Below are 20,980 nucleotides of genomic sequence, written 5' to 3'. Positions count from 1 at the left end.
CATGCTTTCCCTCCTGCTCCACTGAGCTGACACAGAATTGGACAGCTTCTAGCAGGGCCTAGCTCCCTGCAGCACCCTCTCCCACAGCACAGAGCAGCAAGCCCCTTCCCATTGGGAAGGATGGACAAACATGCTGGGCAGGAGGGACTGGAGCGAGGCAGCTGGCCAGTGTGAGCAGCACAACACTCTCCACACTGATTTCCCAGAACCTAGCCCATCTGACGGGAAACCCTCCCAGGCCGACACACACAGGAGCCATCCCGCAGGACAGCAGCTCTGGCTTGGGCCACGCTGAGAAGCTCCTAAGGGGCAGGATCTCCCCCAGGCCAAGCCGGCCAGGGTGGCACAGGCTGCTTGAATTCCCAGGAAAGGCACACGCTGCCCCTCAGCGGAGTCTGGCTTTTACTTTTATTAAAAAGAAACCTTGTTTGGTTCAGCATTCATCAGTGCATCACTCTCACATCTGGCCCCCCAAGTCCCCTGCAACACAGGGCCCCAGGCTCTCGCCACAGAGACCCACAGGCTGCCAGCCGTGGCAGGAAGCTAAGAAACCAAAGAGCCACTTTCTGTACATCCCTGAAGGATGAGCAGCACCCACCTGCTGCAGACACTGCGAGGAAGCCCTGCCCCAGCGCACAGGCGCAGGCTGGCCTGTATATGCCCTCTACATTGGGGAAGGTGGCAGGGTCACAGCTCACAAGGGGAGGGACCCGGGTCCAGTGCATGTAGGGGGGGCCCTGCCAATACCAAGGCTCTCAACAGGAATAAAAGGATGGTGCCCCACAGGTCTCAGCCCTGCTAAGCTAGGCAGCCCCAGGGGCATGCCACGTAGGGACTGGGCTGGAAGGCTGCAATTCAGACTGCGAAAGCACTCAGAGGGGACAGAGACTCCAGAGCATCGCCCAGAAGCTAACACCAATCCTTCTGACTCAAAGGAGAGCCCCTTCATCCAGGCACCATGGGGGGGACTGGAAGCTTGACTCATACCCAGGGAGCCCCAAAACTACCTCCTCTGCTGTCTGGTGGTGGAGCTGGCTGCAGTAACTAGAAAAAGCAGAAGTGGCCCAAGCTCACCCACCTTGGACCCAGCCTGCAGGGGTGTTCTGTCAGACGGCCAGTCACATGCAGCTGTAGCCACTCGGCACTCCAGCTTGTGGGGCTCTTCCTAAGGGGCTGTTTAATTGAGGTGTAGAAATTGGGGCTTGGGCTGGAGCCAGCGCTCTGGTACTGCCCCCACCTTGCAGGGTCGTAAAGCCCGCGCTCCAGCCCAAGCCCAAAGAGCCACACCACAATGAAACAGCCTCTTAGCCTGAGGTGGCTGGCATGGGCCAGCCACAAGTGCCTAGCTGCAGCACAGACCTCCCCTTTAGAGTCCCTGCTAACCCCCTAGGTAAAGGCAAAGGCGAACCCAAGAGCTCCATGCTGGGAAGTGGCCATGCTGGGTCTAAGCCTTGGTTTCTGACCCAACACCCTATTTCTGCCAGACTTTCCACTCTTCCAGGATTCATAAAGAATCATCTGAGTCCAAGCCCTTTAACTGGGCCCTGACTGTTCCGACACAGACAGGCTGTCACGAGCTGGCTCCAAGCTCCCCTGCCCCATGGGGCAGCTGCAGACAGGCTCAGTCAGTTTTTATGGGCTCCTTCTTGCTCTGTTTGGCTTCCCGGAGGATCTTCACCAGGGACAGCAGGATGGGCACTGCCATCGGCAGGAAGAGTGGGATGTAGATGGCAAATTTCTGGTCATCAGGGAAGTAGAGGAGATGCAGCAGCGAAGGGTCAAAGAAGGCCCGCTCCGAGGAAGTGACCGCCTCTTTACTGGCCTGGAATGCTGAGCCCAGATGGCCAGAGGCCAGCTCCAGCATAGCAGTCTGCGCTGATGCTACTGCATGGTATACCTGGATGGGACCACACAAAAAGTCAATGCACAGCGGCTCCCTGTCTGGCCCAGGCAGGTCAAGGGAGTTCCAGGCACACACTCTTGAGGCCCCAGGAGTGCCAGAAGTTGAGCAGATCCTGGATTGTCAAGTCTGGCTCTGCTCTAAGAAGTGACACTAACCTCTACATATCCCTTCTCAACACCCCACAGCCAGGGGGCTCTGAGTGTCAAGCCACCTACTCCTACACTGTCACCAGACACCCGTTCAACCCCACTGCTTTCTACGCTCTCAGCTACACCTGTGCAGTCCCATTCTCGGCAGTGGCTTGCACACGGAGTAACTGGGGCAAGATGTGGGACTGCAACAGGAACTTCGCAAACTGCTGCATTGACGCCGCACAGGAAGGAAGGGCTGGAATCCACTCGCTGCCCCAGAGCTGCATTGGCTCCAGGGTTACGACCCCCTCCCCCCCCCGGGAGTGGATCTGGCACTTGTACACTCACTTTGCAGTGCAAACTTTCACTCGACGGCACCAAGGGGTCTCAGCCCAGCGGAGAGGGGGGATGGGAGGATTTAGACGGTCTCTCCCCAGTGAGGCTGAGACGGTTTCTATTAATTATAGGTCCAGGGCATAAGGGGGCAGTGATCCTGCAGAGGCAGAGTTCTCAGCCCAGGAGAGGGCGCCCTTGTGTCCTCTAGCTGACTCAAACAGCCAGGCCTGGTCCAGCCCTCCAGGATAAGGGCAACAATTTTCAGAAAGCTTCCCCATCCCCAAGAGGGGAAATTAACAGATAAGTGTGGGCAGACAAGTCTCCAGCAGCAGCAACTTGTGGGGCTCCTATGTGATGCTGGCAGCCCCCAACCTGTCACAGGGACCCTGCCACAACCCACCCACCTCAGAAGCAACATCATCCTTGATGACGATGTTCCCGATCTTGTCTAGCAGTTGGGCCAGGGAGGTGAGGGTGGTGGACACCGTGGCAATATTCTCCACTGTCCGGGTCCACAGCAGCCGGTCCAGCTCCCAGTCCGTCAGCCCATTGTTCCCAGGGCTCTCCAGCAGGAACTCCTCTGGGAGCGGCACCTGGGAGATCCCAAACAACAACCTGGGGGGGAGAAGGGGCAGATCAGGTCTGTGCTGGCAAGGGAGATCACTGGGCAATCTTCCCCGTGCTCACACCCCCTGCAGCAGAGACATGGAGTGGGCACGTGGCAGAAATGTTCTCGTCTGCTTTTCCTACAGCGAGTTCAGCCCTGGCACAGGGAGACAGGAGCCACATGCCACTGCCGACCCCTTAAGCCAGCCAGTGACCTGGGAGAAGTCTGTCCTCATATTGCCAGCGAGTCTAGGAAAAGCACAGAGCCAGCCCCAGGCTGCCAGGGCAGGGGGAGCCAGAGAGGCAGCGTCTCTGGCCTGGCACACACCTCCCAGGGCAGGCAGAGTCTACGCTCCGCCCCAGGGGCCACAGCCGCACGCTGCTCTGGTGGAACTGATCGCAATGAATGCAGAGAATGGAAGGGCTGGGGCAGGGCAGAGGGGAGGGGAGAGCAGCGTCCTCACCGTAGCTGGGCCAGGAACACCTCCATCACTCGCACCATGTCCACGTCCACCCGGAGCGGGAGAGGGGCCTTGTCAGGAGCTGGGTGGTCGATGTTGTACACCTGCCAAGAGAGTGTGTCCAGGGCAGGCCTGACGCAGGCTATGCCTCAGCACACAGAGGCCCCCCGGTCCCTGTTCTCCAGTCAGCCCACAGCTCTGGGCTACCCCGCAGTGCTGAGCACCGCTGCCTTATTCAGGGAACGGCCAGGGGGCTCAGGCCCAGGCCCAGGCCCAGGCCCCGTCTAGCCTGGCCTCCCATTTCGGAGAGTGGCTGAGACCAGCCGCATTACAGGAAGGTGCAAGAAACTGACACCAAGTGGAAAAAGCCTGTAGGATGCCGAGAGCACTGCTGGGGCCCTGGCAGGACGCTGTGGGGCTAGAGGAGCTGGAACCAGGAGCTCTCAAGCACAGCACAGAGCTCCAGCTGGTCAGCCCCTGCCAGTCACAGTCCACAGCACGGGGACTGCCTAGGCCCCGCAGCGGGAGCAGAGTGGTGCTTTCCACATACAGGGCAGAGCCGTGCCAGGCCCCTTCTCCTTACCATGATCCCACCCCAGCGGGGGCTGTGGAAGGCGTTGGTCCCCACAGCGGCGCCGTCCTTGTCCTGGATGTAGAGAGGGGAATGGACGCGCTCTGGCACATACAGCAGGAAGTTCAACACGGGGTAGAGCGAAGTGGCGCTGGAACCTGCAGCAGCGCACAGTGAGCATCACAGCATTTCCGGGGCAGACACCAGCGAGCGACAGGGACCCTGGAAAGCTGCCTGCAGGAGCTCAGCGTGGGGAAAGTAACGGGGGCAGGGCGGGACCTGACCCTCTCCTCCCCTCAGCCAGGCTCAACCTGCTCCTGAGAAGGGGTCAGAGGCCTGGGAGTTACATCGGTGCTTTCAATATCAGCCATTCGTTGAGATCCCAGCCAGGTCAGGAACAGCACGAATTCACCTGGGTCTCAGCCCACGCCTCTCACGGGGATCTGCCCTTCTAACTAGTCAGCAGTGTGGGGGCACAGGGCTGGGAGTGAGGGCTCTGTGGGGCAGAGCCAGTGCTGTGTCTTCCGGCACAGGTCTCTGCCTTCACCCTCAGCAGCACTAACCTCTCAAAGTGGCCACAGCAAGGACGCAAGGTGGCACTTACCCAGCCTGGCTTCCACCGGATTAATGACGTGGGGGAGACTGAGCGCGCTTAGGATGAAGCTGGAGGAGGCCTTGTCAAAGCGGGGCGAGACCCCCAGGACGGCATAGTACAGGATCTGAGGGAATCACCAAGGAGATGGATGTTGTGGGAAGAGCACCCTGTGGCCAGCCTGGGTGGGGCACCCTCCTACCACCCCTCTCACCTGGGAGTCCACCGAGAAGTTGGCCACCGAGCCCAGCTTGTCGAGGAAGGGCTGCACGTAGCTGTTGACAGCTGCCTCGATGTCCCAGTGCACGTCGTGGGACTTGGGGTCTGGGTTCAATAAGCTGAAGGTGATCTCGTACCCTGGGAAGAGCAGAGAGCAGAGCCTGCCACCAACATCCCACTGCAAGGAGCTGTAGCAGCACATGCCAGGCCAGCATCTGCCAACGGCCCCAGATCCCCAGGGCAGGAGTGCATGAGCAACGATCCCAGAGCAGAGCAGATGCCAAGTGGGCCAGAGAGAGACCAGAGCTACGCTCCAAGGAGTAACTGGGGGACCCAGCCTCCCGCTCCTGAGCTCAGGGGCTCCCGGGCAGTGGCATGGGGTTGCTAGGATGCACAGAGGACCCCGGAGTGTTGGTTACTCAAAGGGAGGGGGTGCCTGGGAATCCAAGGATGGGGAGAAGAATGTGGCCCAAGTGGGTTCTGTGCTGCCTCCAGCCCTGCCCAAGGAAGACAGCATGCTGCAGAGACCTATGGGAACAGCTCTCATGGCTGGCACCCTGCGTGTCCTACCCAGGCTGGATTTGAACGGGCGCCTCGTGTCCGTGCCGAGCTGGTCCATGGGGACACGATCAGACAAGGCGGTGGTGATGGAGTCGGTGGTGAAGGACATGGCCTGCACAGTCTGCTGCACCCGGGCACTAATGGCAGCCAGGACATCCCCTGGGCCCTGCGTCCCCCTCATCACGGCGCTACGGTGCTTCCCAACGTACACACCAACGCCCTGTGGAGAAGGCAGGGCAGTGAGCCAGGACTCCGGGGAGGGGCAGGGAGCACACACCTCCCCTCTCCTGGGACTCCTCGGAGCGCTCCCAGGGCAGCGTGCTCAGCCCCTGGCAGGGGTGCCCCAGACTGACCCCTTCTTGTGCCTGGATCCAGGATAACAGGGCTGGGAAGCTCCACAGCCAGTGGCTTCGGGCAAAGAGGGTCTTGGATTGTTCTGCAGCCACCCCAGTGAAGGGCAGGGGAGCTCACCAAATACACAGGAGAGCCATGCCCCTTCCTCCCTATGGGGCGTGCACCGAGCAACGTGGGAAGCGTCTCTTTCTGCAGAAGGGTGTCCCTTCCAGCAATGCCCCCTCCCCCTCAGATCGTCCACCTCCCAAGCCCCTGCCAAGGCCCAGCCACATGACTCTGCCCTTTGTGCTATGCCTAGAAGAAAGAGCAACAGGGGAATAGGGCATCTTTCTGGGCAGGTCCCTGTCCAGCACAATCTTTCTGGGGGGCGTCTGCCTGCTCTCTTGCTCCAGGGACACAGCTGTCTCCTGGGAAGCAGCAGGCAGCCCCAGGACACTCCAAGCCACACTCCTGGTCCCAGAGCGAGGAGGTGGGGCACTCCCAGCAGAAGATGCTGTACCTGAGGCAGGAGAGGGGAGGTTTCCGGGATCACGTATACAGTCAGAGCGCCCAGCGAGTCCTCCTGCAGCAGGAGCAGCTCAGCGTCTGCCTCTGGGGAAGAGAAGGGAGTTTGTGTTCTTAGGAACCTCACCCCACACCTCACATGCCAGGCGGCATCCCATGGTGGGATGGAGCAGGCATTACCAGCTGCCCAAAGGAAGTATTCCAGAGAGGGGAATCCCTCATCGCTCTCCTAGCTCATCTCCAGCCGGGATCACCTGGCTCCCTCGCAGCCCCCACAACAACACAAGTCTGTGTCCACAGTCACCACTAGGTCCTTGCCCCACTCCCCAGGCTCCTGAAACTCCCCCCTGCCCTGGATCAGCCCATCCCTGTGCCCCAAGAGCTGCACATGATAGTTATCAGCAGCAGTCCCAAACAGCTCCCGGGGTGACGTGCACGCCCTTTGCTCCCCACAACCAGTGGTGTTTCTGGGAGGTACAGCAACAAACTGGCACCCCACCACCTGCATCCTAGTCAGGCTTAGAGCCCCCAGAGCAGCAGCTGCAGGGCATGGCCAGCTGCACGGCCGTCCCAGGAGAGCCAGGACTCCCTGCTCTTTGCGAGCTCTACCCCAGGGCAGCAGCCTAGCGTGTCCTACAGATGTTCTTGCATCCGAAGAAGTGGGTATTCACCCACGAAAGCTCATGCTGCAAAACGTCTGTTAGTCTATAAGGTGCCACAGGATTCTTTGCTGCTTCTACAGAACCAGTGCGACCCTGTACCTTGCACAGTGGCCATGGCCAAGGCTGCCTGCTCTGTGGCGGTCGCACTCCGGTAAGTCGTCTCATAGCGGGACGTAACGCTTGTTTTTGCTGCGGGGAAGGGAGAGAGAGCAGGTGAGGCCAGCTGGCCCTACGTGCTGTGCTCTCCAGCACCAGGGCCCTGCTCTGATAACCCCAATAAGGAACCAGGCCGAAAGGGATACAGCACCTTCTCCAAGCTGTGCGCATGCCATAAGCCTCCCCTTAGGCCAGTGCTGGGCCCCAGCTCCCAGAGCTGAGCAAGGCCTCACAGCCCGGCTGGTCCATCCCCATCCCCTAGTCCGTGTTCCCTAGGGTTTGCCCAGTCTGACGGGTCACGTGTCCCTGGGAAGATAACTTCAGCATGACCTACCTCACGGGCAGGGAGCTTCCTTCCCTTCGCTTTACTCTGATTCTCGTTACCAGCCTCCCACCTCATGGTGTGTCCCCAGACACTCGGGAACATTGTGCTCCCAGCTACACTCAGCTCTCGGAGCCGTCCCTCCTCAGTGGCTCCCTCCAGCCTCACTCCGATGCTGCAGGCTGGGGGCAGGGCGGGGAGCAGTCAGTGGCCCCTGCTCTTCGCCCTCCACACCTGTATCTCACCAGCCAGACCCTCTCTAGCCCAGGGCCTAATCGCACTGGGGTCACAAGAGGCTCCTGCTTGGAGGAGAGCGGCTCCAGCCTTTCACGGCTTGGAACAAGGTAGGGAACTTCCCGTGTCATTAGTGGCCACCCATAACTAATCTGTGAGGGACAGTCCCAGCCCCAGCGTGGGCCTAGCTCCTGCAGCTGTTGGGCGGGGGGAGAAATGGGGACACCACTTGCCAGCTGAGATAGTCCCTGCAGCGCCAGGGGGTCTGGGGCTTGGTGGGCGGGGCTGCTGGCCTCCACTGCCCTAGCTCAAAGCTGTGAGCTCAGCAACAGCCAAGGGGAGGCAGGGACAGTGGGGAGAGTCGCATGAGAGACTAAAGCAAACAAAGGGGTCATGGCAAAAGCACAAGCCCCCCAGCAGTCAGAGGTTCCTACGGTTTAACAGCCTCTCCTCCTCCTGTGTGTCTGCGAAAGGGAGTCTCCTCTGCTGAGCTCCTGGCAGAGCCCCCTTGGCAAAGACCACGGAGACGGGCACAGTCAGCTGGAACTGAGCAAACAGCAGCGTTACCAGGCAGCCTAAGCCACGTCCCCTACCACCATCCCAGCCTCCATCAACCCGCCGCACCTCCTCACAGCCCCTTCTGGGAGCCCCAGCACCACCCAGAGCCCGGGGGCCCCTTGAACTTCAGCAGAATCTGAACCCTGGAAGGGAGACCCAGGAATTGCTGCTGCCACCAGCTGGAAACTCCCATGTCTGCATCAAGAGTCTGTGCCTAAAAGCGCTGACAGATGCGGGACATTCTGCCCTCCCCAAGGGGGAACGGCCGCCCTGGGGGCAGCAAACTCCGGCTGGGGCGGGAAGGGCCCTGGGCCCCGAAGGGGGGGCAGACCGAGGCGGGAGCTGGGGCGCGAAGGGTCCCCCCGGGGGGGGACCGAGGCGGGAGCTGGGGCGGGAATGACCCCGGGGGGGGGGGGGGAGAGCGAAGCCAGCCCTGGCCTGGCTCTTGCCCCAGCACAGCGCATGTTGGGGGGGGGGGGTCACTGACCCGCGGGCCAGTCCTGAGACCAGAGGTGGGGCAGGCTGCAGCCAGGCCTGGGTGGGAGCGAGGGGCCCGCGGGGTCCCTACCCGGAGCGAGCCCAGCGCGCTGATCCCCGCGTAGGGCAGCGAGGCCCGGTACGTCTCCGTCGTCTTCCACCAGAGCGGCAGCCCCAGCACCAGCGCGACGGCGGCGAAGGAGAGAGCAGCGCGCTTCCCCCGCGCCTTCTCTGCGGGCGGCAGACACGGGGCCATGGCGGGGGGGGGCAGTATCCGCCCCAGCTCCCCCCCCCGCGCCCGGCTCCCGCCCCAGCTCTCCCCCCCACCCCAGCTCCCGCCCCAGCCCCCCCCCCGCGCCCGGCTCCCGCCCCAGCTCCCCCCGGCTCCTCCGCGGGCGACAGACACGGGGCCATGGCGGGGGGGGCTGGTACCCACCCCAGCCCCCCCCCCGCGCCCCGCGCCCCCCCCCCCCCCCCCCCACCCCCCCCCCCGCGGGGGCCCCCCCGCCCCCCCCCCCCCGCGCCCGGCCCCCGCCACAGCGCCCCCCCCCCCCCCCGCGCCCGGCTCCCGCCCCAGCCCCAGCTCCCCCCCCCCCCCGCGCCCGGCTCCCGCCCCAGCCCCCCCCCCCGCGCCCGGCTCCCGCCCCAGCCCCCCCCCAGCTCCCGCCCGCCCGCCCGGCCCAGCTCCCCCACCCCCGCCCGGCTCCCGCCGGCTCCTCTGCGGGCGACAGACACGGGGCCATGGCGGGGGGGGCTGGTACCCCCGGCTCCGCGCGCAGGACGCCTGGGTTCCGCTCCCCGCTGTCACGGGGCCCCATCACCTCCCGCCGCCGGCTCCGTACCTGCCTCGTCAGCCGCCATCCTCTCGTCCGACTGCTCTTCCCGGACCTCCAGGGGCGGGGCCTGCGCGTAGCCGGGGAAACCAGCCGGCAGCCAATTGCCGCAGGCCAAGGGCCGGGAGACGGCGTAGACCGACAACAGCGGTAACCAATCAACGCTGACTAAGAGCGCCGGGGGCGGGGCAGGAAGGCGCCTGTCCGCTACGGGTCCCTCAGAGGGACGCGGCAGAGGGGCCCGGCAGAGAGAGGTGTGGGCGGGTTCGGGACTGGGAACAGAGCACCTCCGCCCCCCCGCCCCGCCCTCCCCAGCCCTGCACACTGCGCCCCTCCCCCACCATTTCACCCCAGGCACTGCACACACACACTGCCCTCCCCCACACTGAGCACTGCACCCACCCCTAACCCAGCCCACCCACCCCATCCACTGGCACTGCTGCTTCTCTCCCCCCCCAGCATCAGGCACTTTACACCTCCCCCCCAACCCTCCTCATTAACTCAGACTCCAGTACCAGTGCCTTAGTGACTGCTTTCCTGCAAGGTGATTCTCCCTCCAGGAAACCTGAGCAGAGCATAGGACAGGGACCCAGGCCCAGCCAAGGGCTGGCCCCACTTCTCTCCCTAACTGCCACTCAAACCTTGTAGGAAAGAGGCATTTGACCTTTCTGCCTCTGTTTCCCCAGCTGAGAGTCATCGTCAGCCAGTTCAAGAGACGGGTGGTTGGCTAAGGACAGCACCAACACAACAGGAGTGGACCGGACCACATTACAGCTCTACCACGGAGGAGCGTGCCTGTAGTCCATGCAACAGGCAGTCCTTGCAGTAGTAATGGGGATGGATCACGTGCTACCAAAACAGCTCAAAAGAACTCTTAGCTGCATCAGAAAAAGCTGAACACCCCAGTCTTGTTTTACTACAGTTCCGGAGTAGGCCACACTCCACCTCTATGGGAGGGCAGCAGTTGCCTTCCTTGCACAGGGATGGATGAGTTCTACTGAACTGAGCCCACAGTGAGAGATTGGTAGAGCTAGCCATGGGCAATTGGTGGAGGAGCTTCACCCACTATTCAAGCACTGCCACCTCTGGGGTGGAACGTGGCAGCAGTTCAGCAGAGGAGGAGGGGAAAGTGTCCAGCTGAAGCAGCAGGGAGATGTGGAGAGGAAGTTTGTAAGGGACAGCAGAGACCTGGACCTGAGGGAGGCGAAGAGCTGGATTTGGAAGAAGTCTCCATGTGGGTTTGTTGCTCCAGCGTGCATGGCTGGAAGCAGCTCCTTGGTCTTCCCAACTCAGAATACTCATGTTAAATAGACCACCACCACCCCCAGGAGAGAAAGCAGCTAGTCCCCATCCCTACCCCCATATGGAAGCAGCAGTCGCTTGTCACTTTCTCTATGATTTATTTGTTAGACTATTTGGTACATCAGGTGCATATGGGGAACACAACACACGGCAGGAACTGGCTCCCCTACCCTCGGCTGCTCACACCCGACTCAGCAGACAGAGGGGTGGCAGCAGAGGCGCGGAGCACACAATCAGAACTGCAAAGCTACAGCTTCACACCACAGTGCAGTCTAATGCAGCTTGGGGTCCCACACGGCCAGGGCCTTGAGACCATGCAGGGCAGGCAGAGAACGGGCACTGGAGCACCAACAAACCGGAACACTTCCTGCACGCAAACACCCCTCAGGGAGCCAGGCATGGGCCCAGGGGACATCGCCCCTCCCCACCTCCTGCCAGCCTAGCTCCTCTCCCACCTCTAAACAATACCCTTTAAGCAGAACTGGAGGGGAAGGGATGGGGTCTGCAGCCTGCACTGTCTGGCCAGTCCCTCCTGGGAGGCTCTGTCAGGGCACCTCTCCCTCCTCTTTCACAGGCACAAAGTCAGCAGCAGTTGAAAGAAAACACGAGACGGGGGCAGTACATCCAGGTGGGGCTCATTCCTCCCTTCCTCTCCCCTGCACCAGAGGCGGCTACTTGGCTCCTGTCGGTGGCTACAGTAGAAAGCTGGGGGTGACTTGTGGCTGATATGGAACGTAGCAGAGTGGGAGACTGGTTGGTCAGTGGGGCTGGAAAGCCGCCCCGGGGCTCCGAGCCAGGGCTCAGTAGGCATGGTTAGCCACGTACAGAGACTGCCCAGCAGCACCAGCCTCATCTCCGCTCCCCTCGTACTTGCCAAGAGCAGCCAGACTGTTCACCTAAGACACAGGGAGAGACCCGTTAGCATCGTCGTCACTGGCTGTGCCCCCAGCCATGGCCCTGGCACCCTTCACCCCCCAGCACGACAGGAGACTGGCTACCAAGTGCCACACTCACTCCCTCACCCACGCCACCATTCCCGCTGTCACTGCTCTCTGCACCACGCGCGCCAGACGCCATTTTTAGCCTAGACAGTGTGACAAAGTGGGAATGTTCTTAATGTTTTCTGTGAGTGCTGTGTGGGTGCCTCCGTTTCCCCTATGCATTTCTCAAGTGTCTAGGGGTGCGTGATTGTTGCAGAGCCCTAGGGGGCCAGTGTGATGCTGTCTGCACAGAGAATGGCCGACACTCTGTCTCCTGGCAACTGATGGCCTGGGCCCCTCCTCTGCAAAGGTGCCAGCTGAAGGTGTTGGAGAACAAAGAGACCAGGTGACCTCCTGGCCTGGGAAAAAGACAAAGGTGAGAGGAGGGGCTGAAGAGCTTGGAGCTGGCTGGGAAAATGCTTCCCTGGTCCCCCAAGATGGACCTGACTGAGGGGGTCCTGTGGTCTGTACCTGCAAGACCTGTCTTGGACTGTGTCCCTGCCGTTTAAATAAACCTTCTGTTTTATTGGCTGGCTGAGAGTCATGGTGAATCGCAAGGAAGCCGGGAGGCCAGGGCCGTGTCTCCCCCAAACTCTGTGACACGTGGAGATTCCAGGCCCGCAAGATCAGCAAGGAGTACGTGTGTATCTCCTGGCAGCCAGGGCTGGCTCTGGCCAGTCCTGCCATGACGCCCTGGGCTCATCCCAACACTTTGCTGGACACAGGGGCTTGAATGGACAATTTCAGGAAGCTTTAGATTGAAAGTGGCCAAGCAGCTCTTTCACCATGACACCCTCAGGCTTGGGGCAGGGCACCTGCTCCTTGCTGCCCAGGCGTTCCAAGGCAGGGAACCATGGGAAGTTCCCTTCGCAGTGCACCCCGACCTCCAGCTCAGTACCTCGGCACGCTTCATAAACGCCTCGGTGGCAGAGCTCTCGTTCTCCCTCTGCCCGCGCCAGGCGTTGAGCGCCGAGGCCTGCAGGGCACGTCCGTAGGAGAAGGTCAGAGCCCAGGGCCGGGCCAGGGGGCAGTTGTTGATGGCATTCAGGTTAATGGAAGCTTCTTCCTCGCTCTGCCCCCCAGAAAGGAAGGTGACACCTGAAAACAAAGCCAGGACATTGAGGGAGGGGTTCAGCGCCCATCCTGGGCTCAAACCCAGACACATGGACACCCAGAGCCCCCCCCACCCCCCCACCTCCTGCACAACCCGAACCTCCCACAAGCTGAGAGCCAGGCTCTGCGTGGCCCAGGTAGCAGCGAGCTCAGCACTCCCAGGCCTGGCCTACGCTTACAAATCAAATTGACCCAGCTCCGTCACTCAGGGCTGTGCCAGCGTCACACCCAGAGCACCAAGGATTCCTCGCTCGCCCGAGCGACCGCCTCGAGGGGGCCATTTACCACAGCAGCAGACACTGCTCCCGCCCACACAGGACATGTCCACACAGTGCTACGCGGGTGCAGCTGTGCCGCACAGTGTAGACTGCCTCACACACCCTGCTCTGCCAGCGGACGAGGGTGCTACAGCTTGAGCGCGGCTGTCCCAGCATCAGCCTCTCCCACGAGCTCAGCTCTGCTCCCTGCCCAGACAGGGACACCTCGGGACCAAGCGACACGTCAGCCCAGCTGGACTCCCTCATCTGGGGGTGGGGAGCTCAACGGCAGCTGCCCTGTGCCCTGGCTACCTGGGACGGCGGGAGGCACGGTGCGGCGCAGCGCTGTCACCGTGGCCATGGCGATCTCCTCGGCGCTGTACTTGGTTGGGCAGGCGTGCCCCGGGGTCACCATGTTGGGTTTCAGTAGCGTGCCCTCCAGGTAGACGTGATGGTCGCTCAGGGCCTTGTACACAGCCGCCAGCACCTGTAAGCAAGGCAGCAGGGGCTGAGCTCCCACGTCTGCTCTGCACCCCAGGGAGCCCAGCCCCCAGGTCTCCCCCCAGCCCTGCTCAGAGCCCAGGAAGCTGCTGGGGGTGTCCCACGTGCCCCAGTGCTAAGTGCAGGGCAGGGCCTGGAGTGCTGTCCCAGCATGGAGCCTTCTGCCCATCAGGGTGGCAGGTAAGACTGCAGAGTCCTCTGAGTACCGGGCAGCCTGCGTGGGGGATAACGGGGCATGCAGAACAGCGGCTGGGGTGGGTACATTTCCCCTGGTCTCGCTGTGTTCCATGCCCCCCCAAGGCCCCGGCACTGCTGGGGCAGAGCTCACCTTCTCGGTCACATACTGGCAGCGCTTCAGGTCATGGTCTCCATCAGGCAGGATCTCTGGTTCCACAATAGGCACGATGCCGTTCTGCAATGGGAAGGTGTTATGGGTAGCACCCTGTGCGGCAGAGCGGGAAGGAACATGCCAGACAGGCCTCCCCACCCAAGGGTGCTCTGCAGGGGATGATGGGGAGAGCAGGACAACGGCCTCACCAAGGTTTCACCCCCTGGCGCCAGCGCACACGTTCCCTGGTCAGAGAGGGGCCCTGCAGCTGGGTCTAGCAGAGCCATGGAGCGCGTAACGCAACTGGGCCCTGGGATCCATGTGAAAGGTGCCGTCCAAAACCACCCCAGCTGGCGACGGGGACACCTCACTGGCCTAGGGACTGAGTGCCTGGCCTGCCAGGCAGAGGCCTCCTGGCTCTCCCTGCCACAGGGACTGCTCAGTGCTGAACCTGGGGGGAGAAGAGCCCGCAGGGCTCAGGTACCACTGACAGGATGGGGTCAGCGTGTGACCCGAGTGGAAGCTACCTGGGGCAGGGCCCTGCACCGCACAGCACCGCACGCACTGTCGGCACAGTCAGAGCGACGCCAGGCTCCACAGCACAGAGCCGCGCAGCCCACCATGCTGCCCTCACCTGCTGGCAGATGCTGGCATAGCGGGCCAGGACATTGGCGTTCTCCATGATGGCGAGGGCCGAGGGGGTGTTCTCACTGATCTTCAGCACGCAGCGCCACTTGGCAAAGTCCGCGCCGTCCTTCTTGTACTGGGCACAGCGCTCGGACAGCCCGTCCAGACCTGCCCCGACACACAGCTACCCTCAGCCAGGCTCAGCTGCGGCCTCCAGACCCCACCCGCCCTCTGGTGCCGACTATTCCCCGGGAAGGTGGGACTCCCCATGCTGAGGGCACGTGGCAGCTGCCCCAGCTCCACCCACCAAGGTGGGGAATCACCACCCTTTTTAGACAGGTCTCAGGGTTTGTTCAGCATTACAGATCTCAGTTCCCCCAGCCCACTCCCGGAGCAGCCATCTCATACCTTGGGTCGTGGTTTCTCCATCGGTCCCAGCCAGAGGCACAACGCCCTTGTCCACCTGCAAAGGGAACGGCAGGACACAGGTGAGGCCAGAACACAGAGCCCCGGGACTGGCTGGAAACCCAGACACATGCCTGCCCCAGGAAACTCAGGGCCTGCCCGGGAATAGGACAGGAGCCTCGGTGTCTGGGAAAGCAGCCTCTGCCCGCGCTGAGTGAAGCCATGGCAACGGGAGCAGAGCCTCTGAGCTGTCAGGGTGAGCAGCTAGTGCGCCCCACTGCTGAGTCCAGACACCCCGAGGGCAGCAACGTCCCGGCACACAGGACCTGCCGCCCCACGGCATCAGCCACTGGGGGGCACAGGCGCCCCTGCACCACCCCAAGCAGAACCACACACGGCAGCCCCCAGCCACTCACCTTGATGCCCACCACGATGCCCTTGTCTTTGATCATCCTGACGAAGGGGGTGCCGTCGTCCCCCTGCTGGTACATGGTCTCGTGGAAGAAGATGACACCTCCGATGCACTTCTTCACCCGGTTGTCGGCACTGAACAAGATCTGGCGGTAGAGCCGGCGGTTCTCCTCCGTGTTCTCCACCCCAATCTGGTTCAGGCGCTTGGCCATGCTTCCTGCAGGGACAGAGGGGAGCATGGATGACATATGGGATGCGTTTCCCTGGGGGAAAGGGGACCCTGGAGGAACACAGGATTTGCCGTTGAGCCACTGAGTGCTGGTTTCAGCACCGGCCACCACCCACCCCTGATGCCAGGGGAGCAAGTGGCATGTGGGGGCAGCAGCTGCCTGGGACACCAGAGCAGGGAACAACTTTCAGGCTGTAGCTCTGCGAACAGCCAGGAAGGAGCAGCAGGCGCAAAGGCTGTCGTGGTTCTGAAGGGAACATCACCATCTGGGGAGGGGAGATAAACAATCCCCCAATGATCCCTGGGCCACCACAGTCCAGGACTCCTCGGCATGACCCTTGGACTCTGCGATCACGAACGTCGTTGGGGCAGAGACTGCAGCAGGAGCTGCACAGAGGGAGCCTCTAAAAACAGCGCAGCACAACACACATGGTTTTCTTCCTGCCAGTTCCTGAGCCAGCTGCGCTCGAGCCTGGGATGTCTGTGGTGGAGCTGCCAGCTCAGCGCCACCTGTCACTGATGTGCGAGGCCAAACTCCCAGCTGGACCCCGAGACCAGCTCTGGGGATTGCAGGGAGGGAGCAGGAGCCCAAAGGGGTCATTCTCCCCAACAATGAGTTATTCAGACCAACCTACGGACTCATCCGCTGCCAGGATCCCCTTGCCCGGGGCCACGATTCGCAGTGCGATGTCAGACAGCTCCTTCTTCTGCTCAGCTGAGAGCGCGGGATACTGGTGCGTCATCGTGACGGATAACTGGAGTCTCCTGAACCGGGGGGGGGGGGGGGGAGGAAGGCGTTAGCTCTCCCCCTGCTCTGGTGGCACTAAGGCACAGTCCTGGTTCCCCCACCCAGGACTGAGAGCACTCAGCTGCCTTCCCCACTGGTCAGTATGCGCCATGACCCCCTGCTGCAATACACTCACTTGCCCACCAGGAGGCACTGCGGCAGCTCACCTACTCCAGTCCCGGCTCTCCATGCAGGAGTGCTGGCGAGGGGGGGTATGTTTGTGCCAATCCCAGCCTTCCCCCCGAGGCGCTGTGTAAGGAGCTGGCTGGGGAGCACCTGCCCGCTCCATCTCAAACCACCGCAGAAGGCTGCCGCCCAGACAGTGCAGTGTCTCCAAGGTCATTTGCTAAACCCAGTGCAGGGGCACCAGGTCTGCAGTGACCCCTCAGCTACCCTCTCCCCACACCGATCGGGGAATTGAGCCCATCCAGGCTCCCAAAGCCAGTCGAGACCCCCAGCCTGGCATCCTCTGGAGCAGGGGAGGGAGGGGGGAAGGCCAGTCCCACCCTCTCCCACCACATCTGCGGTACAGCTGGGTCAGCAAACCAAGCACGGGGAAGCAGCCGCTTGCCACCCTGCCTCCGTCAGCAGCCGTCTGGCCAGAGGCTTCTCTGAATTGTCCCCGAGACAAAAGGCCGAGCCCATCCACCCGTTGCCCTAACCCGTATTGGGCCCGTTACATAACGGGCAGGCAGGCCCCAACGTGCTGCCACCACAGGCACGGGCCCAGCCTCGTGTAGCACCAGCCTGCTCCTCCCCCAGCCATCTCAGGGCTCTGCTGCTTTCTCTGCTGCGCACGCCTAGACCCAGGCTTAGAGACTGGTCCACGGTGCTCGGCACGAGCCTCCCACAAGCAGGGGAGATGGGCTCCCCCTCCCCTCCACGGGGCATTGGGCCATCTCTAGCCGCAGCCCTAGGTTGCCACAATCAGACCAGGTAGGGGAAATCCCCAGCCCAGCTCTCGCACCATCTCTGGCGCTCCAGGCCGGGGGCAGCGTATCAGCCCCTTTTACCGGGGGAAGCCGGCCAGGGACAGCCATTCGCTCATACTCACAAAGCGAGACTGAGGCAGAGCCAGGAACAGGAGCCCCGAGCTCAAGCCCCAGGGAGAAGGGAGCATAATGGCATGAGTCCATTTCAAGCTCCCTGTAACCCCCATGGAGGCCCAGTCACGGGTTACAGGGGCCCCCAGTGCAGCCGCCTTCCCATGCAACCCACAGAAATGCTGCTGCAGCAGAGAGCAGCCCTTCGCCGGCTCCCACGAAGCCCACAGGAACCCTGCGCGCGGGGACTGGCTGCTCAGGACAAGCCTGCAATGCACCACATACGCCAGTTACTGCCATGAGCCAGACTGGTCCCTCCCCGCGCCCAGGCAGCCCCACGGAGCTCAGATGCCCATCATGCAGCCGAGACCCGGCCAGGCCTGTCAGCTGCTAAGCTGGTGCTCGGGTGACCACTCTGCAGCCAGCGGAGCCAAGCCCCCTGCTCCCAGAGCCAGATGGACCCCCCAGAGCGGGGCATGAGCCAGGGTCCCCAGCCTGTCCGCGGAGCCTGGCACCAAGATTTGCCACGGGGACAGCACATGCCAAGCATGGAACTCGGCCACTTGGGAGTCACCAGGGACCCTGGTACCTTCTGGGTATCTCAGTGGTGTCAGCAGGTGGCCTCTGAGCAAAGGCCCCCAGCAACCCCCTCAAGCCACCGGCCCCCCAGTAGTCCCCCGGCCCCAAGAGCCCCTATCATCCTTCCCCCACTTCCCCCCAGCAACCCTCCCACCGGACCCCCCAAGCATCTCGCCCGTCCTCCCCCAGCAACCAGCCCCCCCAGCATCCCCCTGGCCTCGACAGCCACCGCCCCACCCCAGCGCCCTCCCCTGCACCAGCCCCCCCAAGCCCCCGGCCCCCCAGCATCCTTCCCCTACTGCCCCCCCGGCCCCGCGAGCCCCCGGCCCCCCAGCATCCTTCCCCTACTGCCCCCCGGCCCCGAGAGCCCCCGGCCCCCCAGCAACCCTCCCACCGTTCCCCCAGCGTCCTCCCCTGCAGCAGCAGCCCCCAGACCCCGGCCCCGGCCCCGCGAGCGGTGACCTTGCTCCGCCCTTCGGCGCGGCGCCCCCAGCCCCGCTCCCCCGGTCCCTCGAGCCGCCCCATCCCCGGCCCGGCCGGGGCAGCAGGACCGGGAAACGACGGCCCTTACCGGCAGGCTCGGCTCGGCTCGGCTCGGCTCTCCCCGGCGCTGGCGCTGCGGCTCTGCGGGCGGCGCGGCTCGGGCGCCGGTAAATGAGGCTGGAGCAAGTGCCGCAGAGCTACGTGACTCCGGCGGGCGGGGCCCGGGACTGAGCCCCGCCCCGCCCCGCCCGCAGCGCCGGGGGGCGCCCAAGGGGGGGCAGGGGCCATGGGGCTGTTCCCAAGGGGGCCAATGGGGCAGTGCCCAGGGGGTCAGGGGGCCATGGGGCTGTTCCCAAGGGGGAGCAGGGGGCCATGGGGCAGTGCCCAGGGGGAGCAGGGGGCCATGGGGCTGTTCCCAAGAGGGCCATGGGGCAGTGCCCAGGGGGCTGTTCCCAAGGGGGGGCAGGGGGCCATGGGGCTGTTCCCAAGGGGACCAATGGGGCAGTGCCCAATGGGGGAGCAGGGGGCCAAGGGGCTGTTCCCAAGGGGGGAGGGGCAGCGGGTCATGGGGCAGTGCCCGGGGGGGAGGGGTTGTTCCCAAGGGGGGCAGGGGGCCATTGCTGGGGTGGTCAGGGGGCCATGGGGCTGTTCCCAAGGGAGCCAATGGGGCAGTGCCCAAGGGGAGTGGGGGCCATGGGGCTGTTCCCAAGGGGGGGCAGGGGCCATGGGGCCATTCCCAAGGGAGCAGTGGGCCAGTGCCCAATGGGGGAGCAGGGGGCCATCTCAGTCATTCCCTGCCATGGTACCTGTGCCCTGGCTGGGGGTGCAGGGGCTCAGGCACTGCTGCACCCACTGGGAGAGCCAGGGCCTGGCTGGAGCACGCTTGTGGGCTCCAGCACCCTGGCAGGCCAAAGCACATGAACCAGAATGTGACAAGCAGGGAGGGAGCTGGGGCCTGGCTACCAGGGCACCTCTGCAGAACACCCACAGGGAGGCCTGAGCCCCTCAGACCCAAAGGGCCCTGCCACTTGCAGGGACCCCTCTCCCCAAGCTGCTCTTACACCCAAGGCCGGGAGGCCAGGCAGTCACTGTCCTTTGCTGTCCAGGCCCCCAGTGGGCCCCCCTCAGTAGCTGCCAGGCCACCCCCTGCTCTCCCTTCCAGGAACCACTGCCAAGCCTGCTCCATTGTCGCCTATTGTCCAGCCCTGAATGGCTTCTCTTAGCAAATGGGAAGTTTGGAGCCGCACGCACTGCCCAGCATGGCTTAGCCTGGCAGGGGGGCTCTTCCCCCCCCAGATTCACAGCTTCTCCCTGATGCTGGAGGCCTGAGCCAGGAGCCAGCCATTGGCCAGCTCCTCATGGCCCTACATGTGATGTGAGGCCTCCACCTTTCTCTAGAGCTGCAGCCTAGTGCCCTACAGCAGCTCCTAGGCTCAAAGATGAGAATGGGACTCTCTGTACCTGCTGTCTGAGGTAGGGCAGAAGGGGCTCTGTGGGGCACAGAGGTGGGTCAGGAGAGGAGTACAATTCTGAGAGGGAGGTGGGGGAGGGGCTGGCCACTACACTGCTGTTGACAGCCACTCCGCCTTCACAGGTTTCAGAGTAGCAGCTGTGTTAGTCTGTATCCACAAAAAGAACAGGAGTACTTGTGGCACCTTAAAGACTAACCAATTTATTTTAGCATGAGCTTTCGTGAGCTACAGCTCACTTCTTCGGCTGCATAGAATGGAACACACAGACAGGAGATATTTATACATACAGAGAACATGAAAAGGTGGAAGTATGCATACCAACAGGAAAAGTCTAATCAATTGAGATGAGCCCTGCTGATGATAGCTCATCTCAATTGATTAGACTCTGCCTGTTATGCATACTTCCACCTTTTCATGTTCTCTGTATGTATAAATATCTCCTGTCTGTGTGTTCCATTCTATGCATCCGAAGAAGTAAGCTGTAGCTCACGAAAGCTTATGCTAAAATAAATTTGTTAGTCTTTAAAGTGCCACAAGTACTCCTGTTCTTTCAGCCTTCACAGAGAGTGAAATCTCACCTCCCTGCTCTGTCTCCCTAAGCAGCAGAAGAGGTCTGGGCATGGGATAGGGACCAGGCCAGCCGCTCTGGACCCTGCACTGCAGCCCAAACATACACAGCAGGGTTAATTTTCCAGGACAGTGGGCTGGGGAGCAGCCTAGGTGGGGGCTGCTTGCAGCAGGTACTAGTCTCCTGGACAGGGGGTCTAGGCACTGGGGCACAGTTGTTCAGACACTGCTGTTTATCAGACCTGTCCTTTCAGCTGACTACTGTAGGGGGAGGATAGGGAAGTGAGCCTGTTTCCCAGCACCTCACCTACTCCCCTCAGCTGCAGCTAGGGGCAGAAGCAGCTGTTCCAGGGCTGAAGCGACAGGCAAGGTGACCCTGCCACCCAGCTGAGAGGTAGGGACAGCACCAGGGAGTG

At 62.6% G+C, this 20,980-nt stretch overlaps 2 protein-coding genes across 2 annotated transcripts; both read right to left on the bottom strand.

Moving 5' to 3' along the window:
* Positions 1-393: 393 nt before the first annotated feature.
* Positions 394-9,606, bottom strand: PIGS (phosphatidylinositol glycan anchor biosynthesis class S). Its single transcript, XM_044993758.1, has 12 exons — positions 9,490-9,606; positions 8,739-8,878; positions 8,047-8,158; positions 7,000-7,089; positions 6,234-6,325; positions 5,390-5,600; positions 4,815-4,957; positions 4,613-4,727; positions 4,021-4,166; positions 3,441-3,541; positions 2,775-2,985; positions 394-1,897 (listed from the first exon to the last, which is right to left on the bottom strand). Exons 1-12 carry the CDS (start codon positions 9,506-9,508, stop codon positions 1,622-1,624), a joined length of 1,656 nt encoding a protein of 551 aa, XP_044849693.1. The 5' UTR covers positions 9,509-9,606; the 3' UTR covers positions 394-1,621.
* A 1,257-nt stretch (positions 9,607-10,863) lies between these two features.
* ALDOC (aldolase, fructose-bisphosphate C) lies at positions 10,864-18,723 on the bottom strand. Its single transcript, XM_044993759.1, has 9 exons — positions 18,614-18,723; positions 16,265-16,398; positions 15,410-15,621; positions 14,997-15,051; positions 14,596-14,756; positions 13,962-14,045; positions 13,445-13,619; positions 12,661-12,860; positions 10,864-11,678 (listed from the first exon to the last, which is right to left on the bottom strand). The coding sequence occupies exons 2-9, from the start codon at positions 16,374-16,376 to the stop codon at positions 11,583-11,585; spliced, it is 1,095 nt and encodes a 364-aa protein (XP_044849694.1). The 5' UTR covers positions 16,377-16,398; positions 18,614-18,723; the 3' UTR covers positions 10,864-11,582.
* Positions 18,724-20,980: the final 2,257 nt, after the last annotated feature.

The sequence above is a fragment of the Mauremys mutica genome, chromosome 19, assembly GCF_020497125.1.
Source record: "Mauremys mutica isolate MM-2020 ecotype Southern chromosome 19, ASM2049712v1, whole genome shotgun sequence".
In the NCBI taxonomy this organism is placed as follows: domain Eukaryota; kingdom Metazoa; phylum Chordata; order Testudines; family Geoemydidae; genus Mauremys; species Mauremys mutica.
The sequence above is the reverse complement of the archived record's forward strand: the minus strand, read 5'-3'. Positions and strand labels throughout refer to the sequence as shown.

Excerpts from the sequence above, each read along its gene's own strand:
- PIGS (XM_044993758.1), bottom strand. Across the intron at positions 4,728-4,814 it reads ACTTCTCGGTGGACTCCCAG|ATCCTGTACTATGCCGTCCT; the intron begins GTGAGAGGGGTG and ends TGATTCCCTCAG. Across the intron at positions 3,542-4,020 it reads CCCGCTGGGGTGGGATCATG|GTGTACAACATCGACCACCC; the intron begins GTAAGGAGAAGG and ends CTCTCTTGGCAG.
- ALDOC (XM_044993759.1), bottom strand. The coding sequence starts at position 16,376 with ATGACGCACCAGTATCCCGCGCTCTCAGCTGAGCAGAAGAAGGAGCTG. Across the intron at positions 14,757-14,996 it reads TGGAGAAACCACGACCCAAG|GTCTGGACGGGCTGTCCGAG; the intron begins GTATGAGATGGC and ends GTGTCGGGGCAG. Across the intron at positions 14,046-14,595 it reads ATGCCAGCATCTGCCAGCAG|AACGGCATCGTGCCTATTGT; the intron begins GTGAGGGCAGCA and ends TTCCCATTGCAG.